General features: G+C 49.6%; 1 protein-coding gene across 5 annotated transcripts in view; it reads left to right on the top strand.

Moving 5' to 3' along the window:
• RAI2 (retinoic acid induced 2) overlaps positions 1-25,320 on the top strand; it is an 80,468-nt gene that overhangs the window by 46,881 nt on the left and 8,267 nt on the right. For 2 of the 5 annotated variants that reach the window (XM_025276153.2, XM_025276152.2), the window contains exon 2: positions 22,660-24,260. In XM_025276153.2, the coding sequence (XP_025131938.2) occupies positions 22,684-24,260 (1,577 nt within the window). In that variant the 5' untranslated portion in view covers positions 22,660-22,683. Of the gene's footprint in view, positions 1-22,659; positions 24,629-25,320 lie in introns of those variants that run through there. The other 3 variants (XM_006080555.3, XM_006080557.3, XM_006080556.3) reach the window with 3 other exon arrangements.

Below are 25,320 nucleotides of genomic sequence, written 5' to 3'. Positions count from 1 at the left end.
CCTCTTCTCTCTCAGTCGGAAGGGTTTGTCTCGGATTACTTATGCTTCAGCGTTGTATTTCCTTTCTCAAATTGGAGCTTTGGGGCGTGAGTACGGGTACACCTGTGAGGTCTCCCAACGTCCCGATATTTCCACGATGGCAAACAGTGGCTTAGCACAGAGAACTTAGCAAGGGAAACATGCAACAGCTTCTCGGCCAGCAGTTTGAGTCACTTCAGTTGTATCCACTGTGGAGACGCAGCTTAAGTAACTAAAAGCAGACGGTTCTTACCTGCGCCAAAAGATGTCAGGCCCTTCTGCCATTAGCACCCTCCCATCCTCGTACTTTCAGGATTGTCCCCACAAGAAAAATGAGAGGCGGAGAGAACCCTGGGCGTGATTCTGAAACAGCCTGTATTTGTCTCTTTGAAAATACATAGAACTTCTCATCTGCTTATTCTCCTGGGAGAAGTCACAGACTCTCGGAAGTCAGTCATTGTGATCTCTTGAGTCATAATTTCGGCAGTTGTATCAGAGCCCAGAGTGGGGACTCAGGATGGAGGCAGCACGTGGTTCTGTTGCCATAGATGAGTCGTAGAGTGGAAGGGCTGAAATCTCCTCCTGGAAGGAAGGGATTAGCGGGTCAAAGAGGAAAACAGATTTGAGAAATGCATTCACCCTGAAGATTTAATAGGGAATGCAGGTCAGACTGACTCCAGTGTCTTTAGTCACAGCACTCTCTGTTTTATCTTGTACGCAACTCAGAGTTGCAAAAGAAAAGGGGAGGTGAGCCTTTAAATGCTGACCTTAATATTTCCATCTGTATTTTAGGAGTAAGAAATCTTATGTGTTGAACTGAAAGGATGGCCTTAAATTACATGTAAAAGTATTTATCTACTACTTATGTATTTCTCACTTATTTATAGATTATTAAGAAAAATTCTTTTTTCTGCTTTTGTGGTCATAGTGCCCAACTCAAATTTAAAAGAACATCACCAGCATATCCTTGATGTTTTTCTTGAGAATATCACCCATGATAAGAAAATACCTTGGAAATACTCACATGGTTTTGAACATGGCCCTAAGGCCATTAAAGAATGTCAGAATCCTAATTAGTCATCAAATAATCTTTTTTGTGTGTGATACAGAACTTCTGGTTAGAAGAACACCATTTCAATATGCTACTTGTCACCATATTACCTGGAAGCCACGTGGAGGCATTTTGTGAAATCAAGCCATTTGAGGGCCCAGAGGAGCAGCACGTTGCCAGGAACATTGCCTTGAACAGAAGGGACTTTGAATTCTAGCCGTAATCTTGCCCCTAAATGGATGGGACAAGTCATCTTTTCTGAACCTTTGTTTCCTCATCTGTAAAATGGGTTGTACTGGCTAGTCTTTGTGAAATGAAAAGTTGAAGGCCAGGCATGACCTAGTCCCTCACCTTTTTTTTTCTGTCACTCGGGAACTTTCTCACTTCCCTCCTCTGTCTCCCTGTCTCTGTCTGTCTGTCTGTCTCTCACACACACGCACACACACACACACACACTTGTCAGAGCATTGGAATGCTGCCATGCTATGATGTTTTCTCGTCTTTTAGGTCTTTGCTCCCTGAAGCAGTCTCTCCCCCACCCCATCCCCAGTGTCACTAACCCTGACTTGCTTTCTTCTTAGTACTTAGCCCCATCAGAAAGTATAAGAAGACACTCCAGTGCTGGTGCTGGTGTAAACAAAAGAACTGAGAGCATAGAAAGTCCAGAAATAGACCCACATGTTGTTGAGTGGGCCATGCCTTCATGAGTGTTTGTTATTTTAAATGTTATAATATTAAAAATAAAACAGTTTTTAAAATAAAACCCCAAAAAGGGAAAGCCATGTATGGAATGGTGTCATGAACCAAAGGTGATGACTACGTACATTCTGTGCACCTGCGGCCCGAGAGTTAACAAGGAGGTCTCTACTCCGGGTGGGAGTTTGGCGTGCATGACCAGGAAAGGCCTTTGGAGCCCAGATGCAGTTCTGTGTTGAGCATATACTGGGCACCAGGCAATTTCTCCTTCACCAGCAGTAGGCGTTCTTTCCCCATTTCACAGGCAGGGAAACTGCAGCTCAGAGAGGCTGAGTCACTTTTCCAAGGCCACACAGTTCTGAAGGGGCAGAGCCAGAGCCAGTTCGTCATAAAGCCACCCTGGGCTATTTGAGGGCTGCACACCACAGAAAGTGGGCGAGACTGCTGTGGCCTCTTACTAGAGAAATAGAAGATTCCTCACTCTCATGCAAAATAGACCTTTGCCCTTAAGGAACTTCCAACTTCTGCTCCTGCCCATGCTGTTTTCTGGATGCCCCACCCCAGAAGCCCTTGAGGAGGTCTCGGTAGCAGCACTTTGAAGCCTCTCCCACAGGGCCTCCCAGTCGGGCAGCAGTTGTGCAAAAACCAACACGTTTTGGCTCTTGCTCGCCTTAATACTCCCTCCCTTTCCCAAACACAAAAATATTGGCATTTCCTGGAAAGTGGTTTGGGCTCAAGGCCTGATAGCTATCCCACACTCTTGGACCAGCCTCCTTTGGGGCCTCTGTTCTTTTATTTCATGGAGCATTTGTTTGGAGGCTGACGTTGCTGCCTCCCTCAATTGTACCTGGGATAAAGGACCCTGACAGGTTCCCTGGTCGGGGGGGGCTGCTCCCCCTTACCAGCAGCATCCTCAGTCTCACATCCCTTGTGAATTGGTCGAAACTTACCATGCATGCACAGAGAACCACTTTGGGTTGTTTTTTCTTTTTTGCAGTTTGATAGTATTTTCAATGTCTAGTTTCTTAAATCAGGGGACAGCTTACATCAAATGCATTGAGGTTTGACAGAAAACAACAAAATTCTGTAAAGCAATTATCCTTCAATAAAAAAATAAGTAAATAAATAAATAAAATAAAATGATTTTAAAAATTTACATCAAATGATTCTTAAGTGGCCAGATATATCCATGTTGACTGTTGTGCTCACCTGTGTAACCACTACCTGAAAGAGGTTATAAAACATTTCCATCACCCCAGGAAAGTCCTTCTCCATCCCCCACTCACCAGAACAACTATCTGATTTCTGCTGCTGCTAAGTTGCTGCTAAGTTGCTTCAGTCGTGTCCGACTCTGTGTGACCCCATAGACGGCAGCCCACCAGGCTCCCCCATCCCTGGGATTCTCCAGGCAAGAACACTGAAGTGGGTTGCCATTGCCTTCTCCAATGCATGAAAGTGAAAAGTGAAAGTGAAGTTGCTCAGTCGTGTCTGACTCTTAACGACCCCATGGACTGCCGCCCACCAGGCTCCTCCATCCATGGGATTTTCCAGGCAAGAGTAGTGGAGTGGGGTGCCATTGCCTTCTCCGATCTGATTTCTATCATTATATATATTTTTTGGCTTGTTTTTGAATTGTGTCAGTGAAATCTTATAGCACGTACACTTTTGTATCTGGCTTCTTTCACCTAACGCAGTGTTTTCAAAACATTGATGTCATTGCTTGTGGCAGGAGTGCGCTACGTTTTATTGCTGAGCAGAGGTCCACCATGTGGGTGTTGCCCGTTGTGTCCATCCCTTCACCTGTTGACAGACATGTGCGTTGTTTCCAGTTTGTGGCTCTTATGACCAGACTGTTTGGAACATCTGTATACAAGTCTTTTGTGAATATAGCTTCTCATTTGTCTTGGGAGGGTACCTCAGAGTGGAATTGCTCAGCCTGAGGATGGACAGTTGTTTAACCTCATTAGAAACCGCCAGACGGTCCTCCAAAGTGGCTGTGTCGTTTTACCAACAGTGTAAGAGCGTTCTGGTTGCTCTGTATCCTCATCACCTTTTGGTGTTATGGTCTTTTTTATTTTAGCCTCTAATGGATGTGATATAACCCTTTAGGTTTTTCTTCTAAAGGACATTTTTAAGAATATTCAAGCATGTCAGTCAGTGCCAGCTCAGACACTGGAACGGTCCTGTGGAGGGGAAGCAGAGTGCTAGATTTTTATGGTCAGGAGGTTTCTGCTTGTCATCCTTGTCCCTGAAGTGGAGTCTTTCAGCCCTGAGGGCTGTCTATGGGCTACTGTGGGGCAAGCTCAAGGCCAGGGCCCCAGAGAGGCAAGGCAACCCAGGAGTCAGAGGCGAGATGGGAGGGGCCCCCACTCGGGGAGATCAGAATGACACATGACAACTGCAGGAGACAGATCACAACATGTGTGCATGCCCACACACACACTGAGAATCTAAGCTTTAAGTAGCCCCCAGGCATAGGCCAGTTCACAGTCCTGCTGTCACTTCAGCTTCAGTGATCACCCAAGGTACGAAAGCTCCACTCAGTGGAGACATGAGAGCATTTCCGATTTCTAACCTTGTAGTTGGCCTAAGCAACTGGAAGTCTTCCAAAACCAGTTGCATGGGACCACTTAGGTGGCAAGTATCAGAAGCATTCGGTGGGGGTGGGAGTGTTGGGCTGGCTATGGCTTTCCTGACTTCTCCAACCCTACCCACATGGGTGTGGGGAGCACCTCTAAAATACTTTAGTTGATCTGTGTATCTTGAATATCACTAGTTTTACCCATTTCTAAAAGGAAAGTTATGACCAACCTAGACAGCATATTTAAAAGCAAAGACATTACTTTGCCAACAAAGGTCCATCTAGTCAAGGCTATGGTTTTTCCAGTAGTCATGTGTGGATGTGAGAGTTGGACAGTGAAGAAAGCTGAGCGCCGAAGAATTGATGCTTTTGAACTGTGGTGTTGGAGAAGACTCTTGAGAGTCCCTTGGACTGCAAGGAGATCCAACCAGTCCATCCTAAAGGAGATCAGCCCTGGGTGTTCATTGGAAGGACTGATGTTGAAGCTGAAACTCCAATACTTTGGCTACCTCATGTGAAGAGTTGACTCATTGGAAAAGACCCTGATGCTGGGAGGGATTGGGGGCAGTGGGAGAAGGGGATGACAGAGGATGAGATGGCTGGATGGCATTACCGACTTGATGGACATGGGTTTGGGTAGATTCTGGGAGTTGATGATGGACAGGGAGGCCTGGCGTGCTGTGATTCATGGGGTCGCAAAGAGTCGGACACGACTGAGCGACTGAACTGAACTGAACTGAACAGTCATCATGCTAATTAGCCACTTATTTTACCACCAAAAGAGCATTTCTGATATTCCCTGTGCTCTGCTAGCCAAGCCTCAAGTATTGATAGACATGAAGAGATAACTAGAACTCACCTAGCAGTCTGGAGTTGGACCTCTCTGCTTTGAACTCAAGCTGACACCTAACCGCTCCCTTGGGGTGGTGGGGAGTGCACACTTGACCACGGTGGCTGACTGACCGCTGTAGGGCTTCACCTGAGTTAAAAATGTCCCACTCTAGGCGGGGGTGCCCCTACTGTGTAGAAAGTATTCCAATCAGTTTGCTCCCATGTGGCCATGCCCCAGAGGCTTTAGAGGAATGGGTGTCTTGGAGAGAAACCCAGAAAGAGGGCAGTAATATCAGACGTCACACAGAGCTCACTAGTAGTGAAACAGCAGTGTTTGGTGGAGCGGGGCACACTTTTGAAAGGGCCGTCTTTGCCTGCACAGTCAATGATGTAGGACACCAAGGTAAAGCTGACCAAGCCCCTTGAGCCACAGATGGTAGACTCCCTGAAAGGAAAAGCTGCAGGGACCTCTCCTGTAAAGAATCCCGTGTGGCTGGGCAAAGGGCAGAAGCCCAGGCCTCCTTGCTCTTCAGACAGCAAAACATCAAAGGAGACAAAGAGAGAGGGAGGTGTTGTGGTCCTCGCAGCTTCCTCTGGCCTGATGCCAGGCGTGCCAGCTTCCCGGATCTGTTTGCCTGTGCCATGCCAGGCCCCACTGCTCCTCCCTCCCATGCCCCTAACCGCTCACACAGACAGGCAGGGAGAAAGGCTCCTGAAAGGCCGGCCTCCTCTGCTCTCTGATGGTAGCTCCACTCCTCTGGGCCTCTCCGAACCCTGCCAGCTCTGTGAATGCCAAAGAGATGAACTCTTTTAGAGGAGATTTATGCAGGAATCAAGCAGAGAATGGTCCCGAACCCACGTTCATAAATCGATTCCAGTCAGGAAGAACAGCCAAGGGAGTCAGTGCTTTTAGTGCAGAAAAGTTTGCACATGGAGGCTCAGAAATGCTGGGCTCCGAGCCCTTGGGCTGCTCCTGCCATTCTGGTTTTCAGCCAGGGGGGCTTGAGTTGCTCAGAGGCTGGAAGTCGGCATGCCCCCAGCACTCGCTGTGCCCCAAGCTGTCCCAGGAAGCATGGTAAGGTGATGCTAGCTGCTCTTTCGAACAAGTCAAATGTGGATTGTGGCTCAAGTACACAGAAGTTTATTTCTCACTCAAAGCCCAGAGTGGACGTTCCCTGTGGCAGGCTGCCCTCCTCTAAGACATGACTGTGGTGCGCAGATTCCATCTTGTGGTTCCACTGTCTCCCATCAGGCGGCTTCCATGAGGTCCCTGTGTATCAAGCTGAGGGGAGGAGAAAGAGCTTGGAGCATCATTTGGGAAAGTTTGTAGGAGCCAGGGCTGGAAGTACTGTATTTGGCTTCCACCCACCTTCTGTTTGCTAGAACTCAGGCGCTGGGCCACACCAAACTGCAAGGGAGGCTGGGAAATGTAGTCCAGGCAGATGAAGAGATGGGTATGGCGAACAGCCGGCCGGGCAGCCACAGATGACATACCGTTGAGGGAAGGATGGGAATGAACCACTACCTGGGATGCGTTGAATTAGGAAGAGAGAGTTGTCCTTCAGGGGCCAGGAGTGGCTGGTGGAGGGGTAGTGGTGGAGCAGGGAGCTGCCACAGGGGCCAAAATAGGCCGGGGAGTTCTAGGCTCTGGTCAGAGGCGAGAAGACACTTACCCCTTTGCCAGCCCCACCAGCCCCGACACAGTACCCTTTCTTTCTGCCACCCCGCCCCTCCCTCTTCCCCCAGACTTGCCTTCCCTGCATTCAGTGTTGTCCACCATTCTCGGAAGGCTCTGTCCCTTTTGTTCCTTGGGGATTCACAGCTCAGTCTGTTGGGAAAGAAAACCAACAAACCAGTTCACACCAAGGTGGTACTGATCTGCTGGGGTTGCTGAGAAACTGAATTGAGAAAATGAATGTGAAATACCTAGAGGGTGCCTGGCACATAATAAATAAATGCTTAGTAAGTAGGTTATTATTTTCATCTCGTGAGTGTATGTCTGTGTATGTGTGTGAGAGAGAGAGAGGAAGAGAGGAGGGGAGAGACAGAGCGCTAGCCAAGTCCCACAGATTAATCTACAAATTAATCTACTCTTTTCCTCCCGATCTAATGGTCTCCTGACTGAATCATGGCCTTAGGGCCTGTGAAAACATCAGAATTGTTCTGGTTGAGTCGGCAGGCCTTTGGCACACAGGCTCATTGCCGAAGGGAACCTTTTAAGCCTCTTTGGAGGAGCCAGCCACCTCGGTAATGTTCACAGTACCCTGTCTCCCTCTCAGGCCCTCACCAGCCCTGGGCCCCAGGCTCCACATCTTTCCTCTAGTGCCTTTCCTCCTGCTTTTGGACACTTGACCCCCTTCCCCGGGTCCCCTTGCCATTCCACCATCTCTGCTGAAATCCTGTCCCCGTGCAAGACCCAGTTCACAGGTCGCTTCCGGGAATAAAGGCTTAATGACTGAAACTTAGAGGTGCAGCAGGTGAGGACAAAGGAGAATTATCATAGAGCCTGGCTTGGGCACCTGGAGTGTTAAAGGGACAACAGGTGGACTCATTCCTCCCGGCCCACCATGGGGTGAGTGCACGTGTCTGTGAACACATGCGTTCCAGAACTCTTTCCCAAACAAATAGGAAGTGACACCTGTTATCTTCACCGTCAACTAGTCATAGGTTACATGGCAGCTTCCGCTCCCCACCCAGCACCCTTGGCATTGTTTATGCTGTATTACTTGCAACCGTGATACAGTGAATTTCTGGAACTTCAAAAGACTCACCAACCCAGAGGTTCTGCAGAGTGCCTTGTGCTGCTCTTGAGAGAGCCACCTCCAGGCAGAGGAGTGCTTCTTACAAAACAGAATTCCAGAAAGAAGGCTCCCCATTTAAAAGGCAAGCACTCTCCAACCCCTTCTCCCAGTGTTGTCTGCCTACTTCTTGGGTCGAGGTTACTATTATTATTATTTGTAGGCAGTGTGCAGCTGATGAAGTGAAGTGGCATTTTTTTATGTATTGGTTTTCCATCCCTATGTTGGAACACGAGATCCCCAGCAGAGAGACTCCCTCTGTGACTCATCCCAGCCGCACAAATATGATTAAAAGAACTTTCTCAAGGGCCCCAGTTATATTCTAGCAAAGGAACACATGAGCTGGGCTGACCACCTCTGAAACAGTTTGCTTTTAAAAAGAGAGCTGTCTGCCTTGTTGTGTCCCCAGTTCGTTATGACATCTTGGGGCACACTTCTAGCGAGTTCCTCCATGGCTTGGAGGTTGCTATCATTACGGAGCGTCTTTTTCACAGGGGTCATAGAAAGTGCCACCAGTTGAGGAAACACCTGGTCAGAGTGGCTTGAATTGGTGACATTTGGGTCATCACATAATAAACACTAGAACTTTCCAGGGCATGTTGGTATAGCAGACATGGCTGATATCCTGTCCCCATGTCCTCTCAGACTGACCTCTATATTCCAATGGGAGCTCACTGAAAATACCTGTGGTTTTTCCCTGAGGCTTTGTTTTTGGTCTCAGGAGAACACTAGGCCCACGTGCTGGACTGGCTGGAAATGCCAAGGAATTAGCACATCATCCAGGAGCAGCCCTTGACCTCTGATGGATGGATGGGAGTTGGTGAATAAATGCCCCAACTCCCAGGCAGGTGTTCTCCACTGTCTCCCAGCATTCCCTGTGCAGCTGAGCCTCAGTTGCCTGTGGTGGTAACTTGATAAGTTGGCTTCCTTCCTTTCCAAGTCTCACTGCTTTACTTCTCTGCTGGTGTTTTCTAGATCTTCTCCAAAGAAAGTCAAGCCAGTCTGTACAGGAGCCCAAACTACAATAAGAAGCCAGTTGGGATTGTCAAAACCCAACAGCTTTGCTGCTCCCCCACTCCTTACCATGTCGTTAGGCTTCCACCATGGCTGTGGCATTGCAGTAGCATGTGTGCATGGGAGTGCCATCCTTTGAGAGCCCCTGGCCTTTGCATAGAAACCTCATAAGACAGAAACCAGAATTGGAAGGGGTAGCCACTTCCGGAACACGGCCCTGTAAGGACAATTCCAGATATTGCTAAAGCCTCTGGACCTGGGAGCTACATACTCATGTGGTTCCTCGTGTATGAACAGCAAGTGTTTGTTGATTGAGTCTAAAAGGATGATCCTATAAAGGGGGAAGATCCCCTGGAGGAGGGCATGGCAACCCACTTGTTTTGCCTGGAGAATCCATGGACAGAGGAGCCTGGTGGGCTACAGTCCATGGGGTCACAGAGAGTCGGACATGACTGAAGTGACTGAGCACACTTAGCACAGCATACGGAGAAGGCAGTGGCACCCCACTCCAGTACTCTTGCCTGGAAAATCCCATGGGCGGAGGAGCCTGGCAGGCTGCAGTTCATGGGGTCGCTAAGAGTCAGACACGACTGAGCAACTTCACTTTCACTTTTCACTTTCATGCGTTGGAGAAGGCAATGGCAGCCCACTCCAGTGTTCTTGCCTGGAGAATCCCAGGGACGGGGGAGCCTGGTGGGCTGCTGTCTCTGGGGTCGCACAGAGTCGGACACGACTGAAGCGACTTAGCTGCAGCAGCAGCACAGCATAAAGCAATGAAGAATTGACTTGCACTCACTTCTTCTCCTAGTTCTGAAGACTTAAAGGTTGAGGCCATGTCCCATCCCCTTTTTGAACATCAGGTACCTTTTCACGGAGCCAGAAAACTTAGTTGTAGTTATAGCCTCTTGTCTCTATGGAGGGATTCAAGATAAGAAGATTCCTCCCTTTGTTTGGTGTCTAAATTCTCTCAATTAGAGTTTCATTTCTTTGTTCATAACATTATCACCGACTGAATTAAGTTTATTATACCAATGGAGGAAATATAATTCTTGAATCTATCCATCATAGACTTCATTGAGAATGTTTATCAGTTCCATTCTGGAATACCCAATTTTGATACAGGAAACCCAATTCTGACTGCCCAAGGAGGGGTGCTGCTGCTGCTAAGTCGCTTCAGTCGTGTCCGGCTCTGTGCGACCCCATAGGCAGCCTCCTACCAGGCTCCCCCGTCCCTGGGATTCTCCAGGCAAGAACACTGGAGTGGGCTGCCATTTCCTGGAGGTAGGCAAAAACTATAAGATGAGCACCAAAAGAAGATAAATCTATGTTGTTTTCTATAGCTGACAAGTCACAAGTAAATGTGCTTGGTGGTTTTAAGAGCATGGGAGAAGCTTTCCCCAAATATGGATCACCTTTTTCATGTACCTCTGGTGGTGGTGAACGATTTCCTATTTTCCTGACCTCCTCTTTCTACTGGGAAGCTCTACTCCTGCCTCTCCCTCCACCACGCTGCACAGCAACCAAGCTGTTGTAGCTCAACAGCGACCTCCTATGGCCAACTGGATAAAGCTCATTCAGTGTTTTTCTCAGAGCTTTTCTCGGTTTCTGTTCCAGCTAGCTGAGCAACCACTTTCTCATTTGGACATGCACATACTTTTTTATCCCCAGCACCCCACTACCTTTTTTCCTTCAACTCTTGCTCGGTTATCTCAGAAAATTCCTCTGCTTTCTCCCTCTTGTCCTTACTCTCTTCCTCCCCTCTTTCACCCCTCCCTTGTTTTTGAGAAGATGCCCCTCATCTTGCAGCTAGGCAGGAGAGGAGAGCTATTTAGGCCTTTGTGTCTAGAATAAGCAAAACAGTAGGATCTGAAGTGAAATTATGCATCATAACCAATCAGCGATAGCTTTGGAACCTTACAAATGCTCATGAGTCCATATTCAAGATACAAAAGGCTCTGGCCACCTCTTCTCTCTCCTCCAGCCTCTCAGCCTGGATGAGAAATAGATTTGTGTATTTACTGAATTGTTTTCCCACTGTCTTTCATTTCCAGTCGTGCATCAGTGTTGTTTTTATTTTCACTGCAAATATTAATATTTCAGCAATGTTGGGGGTTAAGTGAGTTTTTTCGCCATCAAGTGTAACATTAATTCTATGGTAACTGCCTTCCCAGTTCCTAGTAATTGATTTTAAAATGAACCTTTGAACAAACAGGGTTTTAACTCAGAAATTGAATATACAAACCCATTGGGAGCATTTGTCATGCTACTTAAGATGCTGAGAGGAACTATGGACTGTGGATCTGATGATGAAGACAGTGATGCTGGTGACAAGATGACAGAATGATGGTGATGATATGACGGCCGTGGCAGGAGGATGATGCTGCTGCAAACCGCGATGATGGGACGGCAGTGGTGATGAGAGGGGCGATGATGACGTTAGCCATGTTTGCTTGAGCACTTTCTAAGTGCCAGGCCCTGTGCCAGGAGCTTTACACTGATTATTTCCTTTCATCCTTACAGCCACCCCAGGTCTTTTTTAATCTCCATTTTGCACAGAGGGAAACTGAGGCTTAAAACTAACCTGCCCAAGGTCACACAGCTAGCTAGGCAGAGCTGAAATTTGAACTAAGGTCTGTCTGAGTTCAAAGTTTGTACTTCTGACCTGTCTGGTGGGGGGGGGGGGGCGCGGGGAGTGGGGTGCAGTGCCCGGGGTGAGCCTGGCAGTGTTCATGCGCAGAGTTGGTGGGGATAAAGGGAAAATCTGAAGTCCAGGCCTTTGCACTTCGCAAATGTGCACCCCTTCCTTCCAGTGACCCCTCGGAGGGTCTATTTGTGGCACACTAGTCTCTGGAAAATGTCCTGCTAATGACACGGGATTATAAACAGTCCTTTTCCCAGAACAAAAATTTAACCTTTGTATCTCAACCTAATTAGAAGTATTTTCTCTTCCACAGGCCACAGGCAGGTTTCCATACCGCTCGCCTCCCCCCCCCCATCTTTGTTCCTTACTTAAGAGGTTTCTTTATAGCCAGGAAAAATCTCCAAAAACCATAGCTTTGGGGGATGATAGACCCAGGCCTGAGATCTTGAACATGACTTGGGCTCCTGCACGAGATGGCACTCTGACACCAGCACCTGAGGTTTTCGAGTGGTGTGTGTCCCGCTGACGGCTACGGGGCCTTGGCCACGTGCAGGGACAGATGCTCACTGGCTCTCACAGCCCATGTGCCCTGAGCATCCCCTGCCACCACCAACAGTTCTTCCTGATTTTCTACAGTGATTCTGAGGCATTGCCTCTTCCCTTCCACTGTGGTCACCAATACTTGAGGATGGCACTTCTTTCCTCTTAGTTTCACAGGCAGCCCTCTCTGGACAATAAGTATTTCCTCTGGTCCTCGCACTGACAACTCTTCCCACTGCTGGCTAGGGCCTGGCATCCTTTTAGTGACTTACTCCTTTACCTCTGCAAGAACTGTGGGCCTTGAGGGAATCCCGTTAGAAGCAGATTGCCCTGGGAGAGCAGCAAGTGGTTAATCCTTGGGGAATTGAGACAAGAGAAAAGGCAACAAGCCTGTGGAGAAAGCAGCATCAGGGTAGATGACTAGGAGATGCGTGCCCGGCACGTGGTAAAGGTGATCGGTTTCTGAAAGAATAAATAAGTGAATGGACAGAAACCTAGTTCCCTGTTCCAGCCCTGCTCCCAGACCTGCAGCCCAAGGACTGCCATAGGTCCTTTGTGGGCAAGCTGGAGGTAGTTGGGGGTCTAAAATGAGATCAGAAATGCCAAGACATCTGACACTCTCCTGGAGCAGAAAGGAGCCAGGGCAACCCCATGGCACCCTCCACAGCCAGACCCCCAGATCCCACCTGTGCTCTGGCAGAACCCTCCCAGGCCCACCGATAGAAGACCAGGCCCGGCAGCTGCTGGTTCTGGTCGTGAAGTTGTCTCTGCACTCTTCGGATTTGTCCTGCTTTAGTATTTCAACCATAGTTTACTTGGTGATGCCCAGCCTTAAGCTGAGACCCTACACAGACCTCATCGTAGGTCCGTTTGGCACATCATGGGTTCCCTGCCAGTGCTGTGATGTCTTCATCCACAGACACTGCCCTGCTCTGGGAAGCTGAGGGCCAAGAGACAGAAACCATGCTCTGACTGACTCTAAAGAAGTCTTCTTACCTTCTCCCCTCCTTTCGGCCTCCCCTTTCAGCCTTCTGTTCTCCCTGGCCAGCAGAGCTTGCCTCCTTTTTCTAACCATTCCTGGTCCTGGGGGCTTTGGAGTTGGGAGGATAGGGGATGGAGTCTTCTCAGTGGTCATGGGGGTGGCCCCAAGAGACCCCTCCATTCTGCCCTTCCCTCACCCCTTGTGCACTTTCCTTCCTGGGTCCAATTCTCTTGAATGCCCACCTCCCTATCTTTCAGGGCCTGCTGCAATTCCTTCTCAGCAGGCAGCACTCACTCGTGGGAGGCCTGAGTTAACATTCCACTCCCCCATGAGAGTGGGCAGTACCCTGTGTTACAGAGGAGGAAACTGAGTCCCAGGGACTTAAAAAGGCTTTACCACAGTCACAAAGAGCTTGTGTGTATGTGTGTGTGTGTGTGTGTGTGCGTGTCCTGAATCTCATTTTCTATTTCAATTACTTGTCTATTAGGTGTCACGGAGTCAAGGATGTATTTCATCTTTTTTTTTTTTTAAGTCAAGTTCCTCACCCATCAAATTATTTGACATTTGGTGATTTCAGTTCAGTTCAGTCAGTCGCTCAGTCGTGTCTGACTCTTTGTGACCCCATGATCCGCAGCATGCCAGGCCTCCCTGTCCATCACCAACTCCCAGAGTCCACCCAAACCCATGTCCATTGAGTCGGTGATGCCATACAACCATCTCATCTTCTGTTGTCCCCTTCTCCTCCTGCCCTCAATCTTTCCCAGCATCAGGGTCTTTTCCAATGAGTCAGCTCTTTGCATCGGGTGGCCAAAGTATTGGAGTTTCAGCTTCAACATCAGTCCTTCCAGTGAACACCCAGGACTGATCCTCTTTGGGATGGACTGGTTGGATCTCCTTGCAGTCCAAAGATCTCTCAAGAGTCTTCTCCAACACCACAGTTCAAAAGCATCAATTCTTCAGTGTTCAGCTTTCTTCACAGTCCAACTCTCACATCCATACATGACCACTGGAAAAACCATAGCCTTGACCAGACGGACCTTTGTTGACAAAGTGATGTATCTGCTTTTTAATATGCTATCTAGGTTGGTCATACGAAGGCAATGGCACTCCACTCCAGTACTCTTGCCTGGAAAATCCCATGGACGGAGGAGCCTGGTGGGCTGCAGTCCATGGGGTTGCTAAGAGTCGGAGACGACTGAGTGACTTCACTTTCAATTTTCACTTTCATGCATTGGAGAAGGAAATGGCAACCTACTCCAGTGTTCTTGCCTGGAGAATCCCAGGGACAGGGGAGCCTGGTGGGCTGCCTTCTATGGGGTTGCACAGAGTTGGACACGACTGAAGCAACTTAACAGCAGGTTGGTCATAACTTTCCTTCCAAGTAGTAAGTGTCTTTTATTTTATTTATTTATTTTTTTTTAGTAAGCGTCTTTTAATTTCATGGCTGCAGTCACCATCTGCAGTGATTTTGGAGCCCAGAAAAATAAAGTCAGCCACTGTTTCCACTGTTTCTCCATCTATTTGCCATGAAGTGATGGGACCAGATGCCATGATCTTAGTTTTCTGAATATTGAGCTTTAAGACAACTTTTTCACTCTCCTCTTTCACTTTCGTCAAGAGGCCCTTTAGTTGTTCTTCACTTTCTGCCACAAGGGTGGTGTCATCTGCATGTCTGAGCTTATTGATATTTCTCCCAGCAATCTTGATTCCAGCTTGTGCTTCCTCCAACCTAGCGTTTCTCATGATGTACTCTGCATAGAAGTTAAATCTCCATACTTCAGTGTTTGATGCTGGGTCAGGGACACAGACATAGCAAGGGATCTCTTTGACTCACATCAAATGTGAACCCAAAGCAGTGGCTGAGGGACTGTCCTTCTGAAGGAGCAGGGGTCTGGGAGTCTTGAGTACCCCAGCCTCTAAGCCTCACTGAACCTGTGAACCTCAGCTTCCTGCTCTACGAAATGGGAGGTGTGGCCTGGGCCAATAACCCTAAGACGTGTTCAAGCAGGAGGGACCCTTGGAAGTCTCACTAAGCCTTGGAAGCTCTGTCTCTCCTGCTGAGTTGCAACTTCTTCATGCTTGTCTCCTGTCAGAAAAAAAAAATTTTGGACACCCCCTCAATATGTAATGCATCGTTAAATTATATATGTCTTCCTGTATTTATTTATTTATTATATACACCAAAAAATAAAAAATGGGAATAAAAAGGATGAGATGGCAAAACAAACATAAATAATTTTTATGACAACTGCACCCTGCTCCCCGGGAAGACCTGGGAGCTCCCTGGTGTCAGTGGCCAGTTTGTGATGCTCAGGCTCACTGCTTCCTCTGCCTGACTGGCCATCGTCTCCCATTTTTTTTTTTTTACCAATATCACATCAGAGCTAAGATTTGTACTCTGTCCTCTCTGGCAGAACTCCCCACAACCGCTACCCACCTTCATGAAGGTGAGACTCTGTCATGAACTGCCTGGCCACCACTGTTTTCATAAATTAAGTAGCACGTCGGGGAACGTGTTCCCAAAGGTAACCTAGGTGCTCATAGTCCTTTCAGAGGGCTGTGCAGATATCTGCATGTAAAACGCAATCAGCTGTAAGCCAGGGTAACTATTTTGCATTTTCTCCTTATTTTAGCCAATTTGAGAATACATTCATGTGGTAATTATGTTCACAGCTTCAGTAGAAAGGCCCTGTGCTGATGTTTAAAGCTCAGAAAATTTAATCACCGGGGCAAGTAATTGACAATTATTACACCCTGTGGGGAGAGCAAAATCATTTTTTAACCAGTTGGAATTACTTCTTAGATATTTAGTGCATATCAGGTCCTAAATGGTGAAACCATATCCATGTTGTAATAAAGAATGAAAATTAGGCTTTGCTCATTTCACTCATAGTGGCTGGTGGTTTTTACACAGAATTAAGTCGATCACTGACAGTGTAGTTTAAATGCTGGGTTGAAAGCAGGAAACAGAATACAGGGTGCAGTTGGGAGGAGTGGGATACTTACACAGGTCTCTGGGAAGTCAGTCTTGCAAGAGGGAGTGACGCCTCAGTGTTTTCTGGTGGGCAGGGGAACACAGAAAGACACTTTGAGAGCCAGGGTGGAAGTTGAGGGAATTTGAGGATAGATGGCTTTAGGCTTCTCTGTGAAGTAAGAACCAAGTGAAAAGTGAAAGGGTTAGTCACTCAGTTGTGTCCAACTCTTTGCGACCCCATGGACTGTAACCCACCAGGCTCCTCTGTCCATGGAATTCTCCAGGCAAGAATACTGGAGTGGGATCACCTCCCATCCTGGGATCAAACCCAGGTCTCCCACATTGCAGGCAGATTCTTTACCGTCTGAGCCACCAGGGAAGCCCAAAGCAGCCACTGAGAAGCAAGAGCACTCACTAAGAACACGTTTGGCTGACCAGGTGCCTTGTTCTCTGGCCTTTGGATTAAGGCCTTTCTGCACAGTCACCTAGGGAATTTTTTTAAAATCCCGATGCCCCGGCTGTACCAGAGACCAGTTAAGTCAGAGTCTTGGTGGTGGGACCCAGGCATTGTTTTTTTTAAAGCTCCCAAGTGACTCTAATGTGTAGCCAACTCTGAGAAGGGGGCTGAGCCAGAACTTGTCAGATGGGAACGTGCACATGGGTCATCCCGGGAGCTTGTGGAAATGCCACTCCCAGGACTCATGAGCAACAAGGACAAGAACGATCCCATTCTGACCTGAAAAATGGACGGCTGCCTACAGTCATCATAAAAACCAAAGCTGTTGATATTTTACAGCTGGAAAACATATCAGGACGTATTTTTAGAAAATGAATGTCTTAGAGGAAGAAATTTATCCTGATAAAAAAATTCTAGGTGAGGCTGATTTCAGCAGCAGAGGAGGGCAGGTCACCTCTTCAGGGTGGGGCCCAGGGGACTCTGGAACCGCCGGCCCCCGAGCATCCGGCTCATTGAGACTGCCTCCCTTGAGACTGAGCTCGCCTTCCTGTGACCTCACTCCAGTGGCTCCAGGATCCTCACAGGGTTCCGAAGCAGGTGGTGGTCCCCAGCTTGATTCCCTGTGAGGTAACCCTGCCCACCAGACCCAGAAACCTAGGCCTCAAACCTCTCCTCAGGGGTGCTTCGCTTTGTGGTTGGCTTGGTAGTCACTTCTGTGGTGAAAACACTCTCAGTTCACAACATGAAATCAAGACGCTCTCCAGAAGGTGATATAGGGCTCCCTGGCATGCTCCTAGGGGATCATTTAGGATGTAGCTGAGGGTATTAGGTTATTGGAGTGTGTGAGCGTGTGTGTGTGTAGAGAGAGAGATTAGGTGTTAAATGCCCACAACATGGAAATAGATGCACTCTACAACCTAGAGAATATACAGAGTGGTCAAGTGTTTTCACATTTGAAATTAAGCCATAGTTGAATCCTCATCATAAAAATGTCAATCTGTACGGAAGCCCATAAGGTAAATCAAGTCCTCTGCAATGCTTTGGAAGCGGAAGCCTGAGAGGCAGGCTTGGCTTGCAGGGCACCAAGTAGGGTGCAGATGCAGGGCGGGTCACTTACTGACTGCCGGGAGTTGGGCCCCAGGTCAGCTTCTTCCCAAATGTAAGTGCTTATGAGAGAAATGGCACATGTGCCGCTTTGCCTTGGTCGTCTTTTTCTGTGTGCATCAGAGAAACACAGGACCCTAGGATGAATCCATTCACTGGTCACCCTGGCAGACTCTTCACTGTCCACAAAAGTGCTTTTGCATTGCCTGCCTCATCATCATCGGAGTCTCCCCCTGACCAGCAAGGGGGTTGGCTACCACCTTCCCCTCTGTGGGGCCTATGGGCCCAACCCTCTTTTCTTAGGACAACGCGACCGTGTGACCTCTGTGATAACTGGCCTCTGATGAGTGGTAATCAGAATTTCTGGGTCACAGTCTCCTCATTGATAAGAAGGGTTGAGGAGAAGATAGAGGTGTGAGGTTTCATGCCCTGCCAGCCTTGCCCTGCCCTGATTCTATAAATGTGACAAGAGGCTGGTTACAAGAACACCAGGCTGTGAAGGGCCTATGGGTGGCAGTCTGAGAGGTTGGAAAAGAATTTCCAGACATGAGGAAAAAAAATGAAAGGAGAATAGACTTTACTAGAGGGGGAGACACTGTTAGAATAGTGGGCCAGCTCAAGGGAGAGCTGCCACTTTCGTGGGCTTGTGGCCAATTTTATAGCCTTAGGACAAAGAAAATTCCTATAGAAAGGTGGTGATAGGTCATTGGTCGGGGGTCCTTTGGTGCCCACTTTGACTAACATGGAGAATGGAGACAGTAACTGGCCAGTTAGGAAAGGATGGCTCGTGAGAGACAAGATGGCTCCTGACAGTGGTTGCCATGGAGCTTGGCTGATTCTGGATTTATTGCTCTATGACCTCAGTATAGGGCTCCACAGCCTAGACACTCATTGAGGCTCTCCCTCATCCTGAAAGGATTCAGGGAACACCTGCTGTTCATCAGTTATGGGTATAAAGAGGAGCGAATGAGAAACTTTGTTTCTCTTGCTGGCCTTCCTGGGGAGGGGCAGGACTAGACAAGGCCAGGCAGGGTCCTGTGGGAACTCAGTGGGGTTGGGGGAGGTAGAGACTTCAGAGTGTGACAGGTGAGCAGGAGTTGGCTGGGTGAAGGTTAAGGCCCAAGGGGGCACCAAGCTGAGGGGCAGAGCCCAGGGACAACGCCCCTGCTGTATGTACTTAGATCTTCGTGATAGTTAGGGGGTTCAGGTGGAGATTCTGTGACCCCACAGGTCTCTGAGCCCAACTACTGCCCCACTTCCCTAGCTGCCGTGTGCCCTGAGGCTTCTCCCCAGAGTCTCTGCCTGCAGGGTACACAGGCTACACCGGGGTGGGCCCCAGCCCCCTGCCTTCCAGCCCCGGAAACTGGCCATGGGCCAAGAAAGCAAGGGTCTCCAGCAACCGCAGATCCACAGGGCCCAGTTTCCCTCCCTTTACACCCCATCCCATGCCCCCAGGGTAATAGTGTAGGCTGGATGGCTGACCTCATTTAAATTCATTTGCAAAGAATACCTTAAAATACTCAAAGGGTCCCCTGCCTCCTCGGCTGGGCACACTTGGGCAGCCCATCTGGCTTCCTGGCTTGTTCTCAGGGACAGAGACTTGCCCTCTGAACCCTCATGTCTTGATATGCTTGTTATCCTCAGGGCATCACTGAGGCTTCCAGCAGCGGTTCCTGCAACAGGGTCACCCACTGAGGCCCCCCAGAGTTGGGGCTCCTGCTGGCAGGGTAAACAAGGGAAGGGAGAGCAGAGAGTAGCCCAGGGCTACCCTGCCTTTATCACTCATACCTCCCTGGGCCCTGCATGGTACCGGAGGGGAGCCGCTGCCCAGCCCATAGTGGGGAAGCAGCGGACCAGCAGCAATCTCGGGAAGGGACTGGGGCTGGTTACCGGCCTACTCCCCCTGAGCCGCCAGGCAGCTCCAAAGCTGTGGAGCCGGGAGGAGGCAGGAGTGAGATCCAGGTCCTTGGCCCCTGAGATGCCACACGCTGCTCACCTCCTCCTGTGCCCCGGCCTCTCCTGCAGCCATCTGTCCCCAGTCCTGTTCCCAGAGGCTCATGGCCCCTGCAGGTCTGGTGCCAAGAGCTGAAACTCACTGGGTGCTGTAGAGTAAGGGAGTTAGAGAAGGCAAGGTTTGGAAAAAGAATGAGACCGGCACTTTACAGGAACAGATCACCTTTAATGAAGCGAGAAGGGGCAGCAGTCAAATTAGTGACCTGCTGCACTTATCCAAGGAAAGAGTAAGTATATAGAGGCATGTATGTGGAAAGCTCCTGTCTTAATGGGGCCTGTTCGTCTGCAAGGTTGTTCAGAGTAGTTATCTCTTAAACAGCTGGGGCAAGGAATTTTGAAGATTGGCCAGAGGCTGGACCGGCTGGGAGCTGGGCATAATCAACCTTAATGTCCATTTTTTCTTCAGGTGAGAGAGTGCTTTGTTTTGCATAGAATGGTGGGGAAGACCTGGTGGGGAATTTTAACTCCAGGCTATTTTGAGCCGTGTAACTTTCCTACAGGTTCCACCTGTGGGAGAAGCAGGGGCCCATGGGTGACACCCTGACCTGGCAAGGTGGCTTCCTCACACTCTGAGTGGGAAGGTGCTGGAGGATTAGCTGTCATAGAACCAGGGCCAGGCAGGGAGAGGAGTGGGGTTGCGGGAAGACATGAGAGCCACTGCCTGAGCTGACGGTGTGTGCCTGGAGCAGGTGGAGATGATGCCCCAAAGTTTCCCTTCTTGCTCTTGGTGGGCAGGGGAACGGGACTGAGGGAGGCAGAGAGAGAGGGAGGCCCACATCTGGAAGGACAGATGGTATAGCCCGTTATGAGGAAGCAGTCTCTCGGCAGGGTAACCCCAGACCCACGGGAAGCAGGGAGCAGGATTTCTTCTGGTGGCTTGCCTCGCGGGTCCTCAGAAGCCACCTCAGATGGACAGTCGCGGATGCCTTCTCTGCTGCTGTCCGTGTCCTCTCCAGCCCCACCTCAGCTTCCCTTCAGGCTCCTGTCACCCGTCCCAGAGTTCTGGCCACTGAGACAGACGGGGAGGCCATTCTGGAGGAGCCCTGGGGTGCTCAGGGCCTTCCAAGGGCTGCATGTGAATGGCCAACAGAGCTCTGAGCTGCCGAGCCTGCTACCTCTCCTGGCTTCACTCTGAGGCCTTCTCACGCTGGCCAGTCTCTATCTGATCAAAGACATGCCCCTCCACTAGACTATAGTCTCCATGAAAGCATGAGCATCTCCAGGATCACAACAGCATCTCCAGCCCCCAGCAAAGCTCTGGCATACAGTAGGCATTCAGCAAATTGTTTGGATGAATGATGAATGAATGTGTGGAAGAATGAATGAACGCTATATCGGAGGTATGTCACTTTCTGGACTGAATAAGAGAGCACTCCTCTCAGGAAAAGCAGACCCTTTACCTGGGGCAAGCCCCCTTGCTACTCTGCCCCCAGGGGCATCACTGGCCAGCACACTGGGCCAGCTCATGGTCATCTCCAGAGCACACCTGGCCCAAGAGAGCTGGGCTCTGGCACCCTTCCTCAGAGGCTCTGCAGTGTGCCCAGCCCAGGGTAACACTCACCCGTCCTTCTGCAGAAAGTCATTTGCACAGCATCCTTTGTCTTGCCCTCCCTTCCTCCTACTTCAGAGAAATTCCTTGTTCTGTGCATTCAACATGTTGTGATTGTCTGGAAATATCACAGGGTTGTTCATTTGTTAAAGCCGCCCTCCTGTAGGGAAGGCTCATTGGTTGACTTCTAATCCCACGGTGTTCTGGGCCACCTCTCTTGTTTTAGAGATTGTGTTGGTCATTTAGGGGTGAGGAGAGAAGGATGAGTTGACCACAGGACCAAAGTCTAGACAGCTCAGACAGGTGAGGTCAAGAACTGGAGTGGCCCAAGGCCTGCCCAGCAAGACTGAGGATTATTGAATTATTATTGAGCCCCACCAGATTCCAGGGCTGCACAGATCCCTGAGTTAGACATGGTGCCTGCCTTCTCCATGGTAACAAGGCTAAATATGGACGTGTTTCCATGGAGAGCCATATTGCAGCTGCAGCCCTGCCTCCTCCAGGAAGCACCGGCGCTGGGCTCCTTTGGCATCTTAGGAGGTAGCCAGAGGTGCCAAGGACATCAAGAAAGTATATCTCACCTTTGAGGATGTTTGTTTCCAACAAGAGTTCCATTTCCCCTGCCCCAGATTCATCAACACCCCCTCCTCTTGACAGCTAGAAGTTAGGGGAGGCCAAGGGTCAGACAGACTGATTGGGAAAGTGACACTGGACCCCGATGAGTGTTTGCGCAAGTTACCTGATCTCCCCCTTGCTCCTCAGAGTGGCTTTTCCTCTGGCTGGAGGAAAGAGGGTGCCATTGGTCAGAGAGAGGGAGACAACTGTAATGACCCTTGTATAAATACACTGGTGTTCCTCTCATCAAAGCTCTTTTGGAAGAATTATTGCTGCTACAAAGAGGTTTTTTTTTTTTTAATACTTTACATAACTGGGATGGCCCCTGTCCAATTTTATAGAATATTCTAATGTGGCAGGGCTCTGTTTTCTCCTTAAAGAAAAGAAAGTCTTAGCTCCTTATTTGAATTTGGATAAGTCCAATCTGCACATATCTTAACTGTCCAATAGAGTGATGTGGAATGAAACTTTGTGTTTCTTGAAGGCTAAACATAAGCTGAGTGCCTATTCAGCTTCACAATACTCTGTTCAACCTCACTGGGCTATTTAGTAATGACATCATCTGTGTTTATAGTTTAATCGTCTGTTAAATTGGGGCTGTCCACGCACAGCTGATCGTATGGGTGTGTTCGTATATATTAGGAAATAGCTGTCACATGTATGTGTACACTGAGAAATGGGTGTGCTCCCCGGGTAACTGAGACATGGAAACTTTTAAGAGATGTGGGGAGAGCTCTGGAGGCAGCTATAAATGGTCTCAGAAGGAAGCTTCACAGGGTGTATTCTGTGTTGCAGGCCGAGTGGCATCCGAGCGGAGTGATGGACGATCTGCAGTCCCAGAACCTCGCCATGGACATGAGCGACTCCTCCCCCGCCTTGACCAATAACAGACTGGAGAATGGCATGGCCCAGCTGATCACCACCGAGGCCTGGAACATCAACTCCACCGACCTGGTAAAGAAGGCGCTGGTGACCGTGCCTGCCCCATCCATCCTGAACCCCCCGGCCGAGTCCCAGAGCGGCATGGCTCTCAAGGTGGCGGCCACCGTGCTGCAGCCCCTGTGCCTGGGGGAGAGCCCCGTGGTGATGCCCATTCACATGCAGGTGGAGGGCAGCTCGGCACCCGAGCTCAACCAGAGCGGCAACGCCACATACGTGATGACAGCGCAGGGGCCCGTGCAGCTTCCAGTTGTGCTGGAGCAGCACGTGTTCCAGCACCTCAACTCCCCGCTGGTCCTGCCTTCGGAAGCCCCGGGCTCCTCCAGTGCCATCCACAACAACCTCTTCCAGGGGGCCCGGGACCCCGAGGCGCAACCCCAGCTCCTGGATCTGCGGATCCCCAGCCAGCCGCAGGAGCCCCCGCTGCCCTTCGAAGCCGTGCTCCACAATCTGTTTCCCGCCCAGGGAGCGCTCGGCCCCCCGCCCTGCCAGCCTCCCCCAGGCTACGCCCCGGTGCCCCCCCAGCCATTCAACTCCCCCTTGTCACCCCTGGTCCCGCCAGCCACGCTCCTGGTGCCCTACCCAGTGATTGTGCCCCTGCCCGTGCCACTCCCCATCCCCATCCCCATCCCTGTGCCTCAGAGCTCCGAAGCCAAGTTCAGCCCGACTTGCCCCAAGCCACCATCTGCCTTCGGCCTCCACCCCTTTAAAGGCCCCCAGAGCCCTCTCCAGAAGGAGGAAGTAAAGCCCTTCGACCTGTTCCAGCCCCGGGAGTACTTCCAGCTCGGCCGCCACACCGTCATCAAGATGGGGAGTGAGAACGAGGCCCTGGATCTCTCCATGAAGTCAGTGCCCTGGCTCAAGGCTGGCGAAATCAGCCCTGCAATGGGCCAGGAAGACACAGCCCTAGACCTGTCACTGTCCGCCCACCGGAAACCTGAACCTCCCCCTGAGACACTGTACGACAGCAGCGGGTCCGTGGACAGCCCAGGTCACCCGGTGCTGGAGAAACTGCCCAGTGGCATGGAAGTGCCCTTTGCCCCCGCCACAACTCAGGAGGCTGCATCTGTCATGGAGAGTCACGGGGGCGGCAGCGACGCCACTGAGCCACCCAGCCAGCCCAGTGGCGAGGTCAAGGCTGAAAATCACATGGAGATGGTGAGCGAGTCCCAGGCGGCCAAGGTGATCGTCTCCGTCGAAGACACTGTGCCTACCATCTTCTGTGGCAAGATCAAAGGCCTCTCGGGGGTGTCCACCAAAAACTTCTCCTTCAGACGAGAAGACTCCGTGTTTCAGGGCCCCGACGCCAATAGCCCAGGAGAAGAGGCCCTGGGAAACATGGAGGCCCTCAGGAAACCCACCAAAAACCGGAGCATAAAGTTAAAGAAAGTGAACTCCCAGGAAATACACATGCTCCCAATCAAAAAACAACGGCTGGCCACCTTTTTTCCAAGAAAGTAAATAATGGCTTTTTAAAATTTTTATGATTATAATATGGGGAAAGGTGCATTGGTTTTATAAAAAGGCATTTAAAACAAATTATCTTTGTTAATTATTTTGGGGAGTAGCTGGGAACCAGGAAAGCAAATTGGCTCTAGAGGCCCTGTAAGCTAGGATCATTTTCTTTTTTAATTTTTGACTTTTCACAAATGAGTAAATAAGAGCAACCTATTTTTCAAGCAGATTGCACATTTTTTGCAGCTTTAATGGAATATTGGGTGAATCAGAGGGGGTTAAAAAAGCTATTTTCATTGCCACAAAGTGCTTTGATGATGTAATACCTAATAAAGGGTAGGATGAATATTTCACAATAAATGTTCATTTGCACTAATTGGTTGCAGTATTCTATCATTTATAAAATTTGCATGCCTGAACTGGCATGGTTTGGCCAAAACTGTCACTTGTAAAGCACTGAAAGTTATCCATGTTTAGAGACCAAAGTTCTTCAGACATGCTGGACAGAGAAGAATCATACTGGCCTCTGCCCTCAGAAAAGGAGGATTAGGAGTATGTATGACTTTGAGCAATTTATTTCCCCTTCTGGACCCTTTCTTCATTTGTAAAAATGTGGCAGAGGGAGGTGAGTTCCAAGTACCCACAGCCCCCCTCTAGTTCACAGAGACCCTGGATGTGCAGAATTCGGTCTGAAACCCTCCATAGACTAAGACAGACAGATGTCTCTAAAGGCATGTTTACCTGCCTCCTCTCCTCCCTCTCCCAAAATTTAGCTGAAAGGACTTTCTTTTCAAGGGCAGCAGGAGCATTGTTCTGAATGAGTAGTAGTCTAGGAAGTCAAAAATATTACCAAAGGCGACTCAGAACAAGAGGAAAATCCAGTGGATTAGGAGGTGTCTCATAAAAGTTCCCAGCCCTGGGTAGAGATGTTTGGGAGTGGGCTCGGGGAGGGAAGAGAAAGCCATTCCAGCGACTGGGGGTGATCGTGCCCTCCAGGGAACATCTGGCAGTGCCTGGACACGCTTTGGGTTGCCACGGCTGGGGGAGGGGGTGCCACTGGCA

Source organism: Bubalus bubalis, chromosome X (assembly GCF_019923935.1).
Source record: "Bubalus bubalis isolate 160015118507 breed Murrah chromosome X, NDDB_SH_1, whole genome shotgun sequence".
Classification (NCBI taxonomy): domain Eukaryota; kingdom Metazoa; phylum Chordata; class Mammalia; order Artiodactyla; family Bovidae; genus Bubalus; species Bubalus bubalis.
The sequence above is the reverse complement of the archived record's forward strand: the minus strand, read 5'-3'. Positions and strand labels throughout refer to the sequence as shown.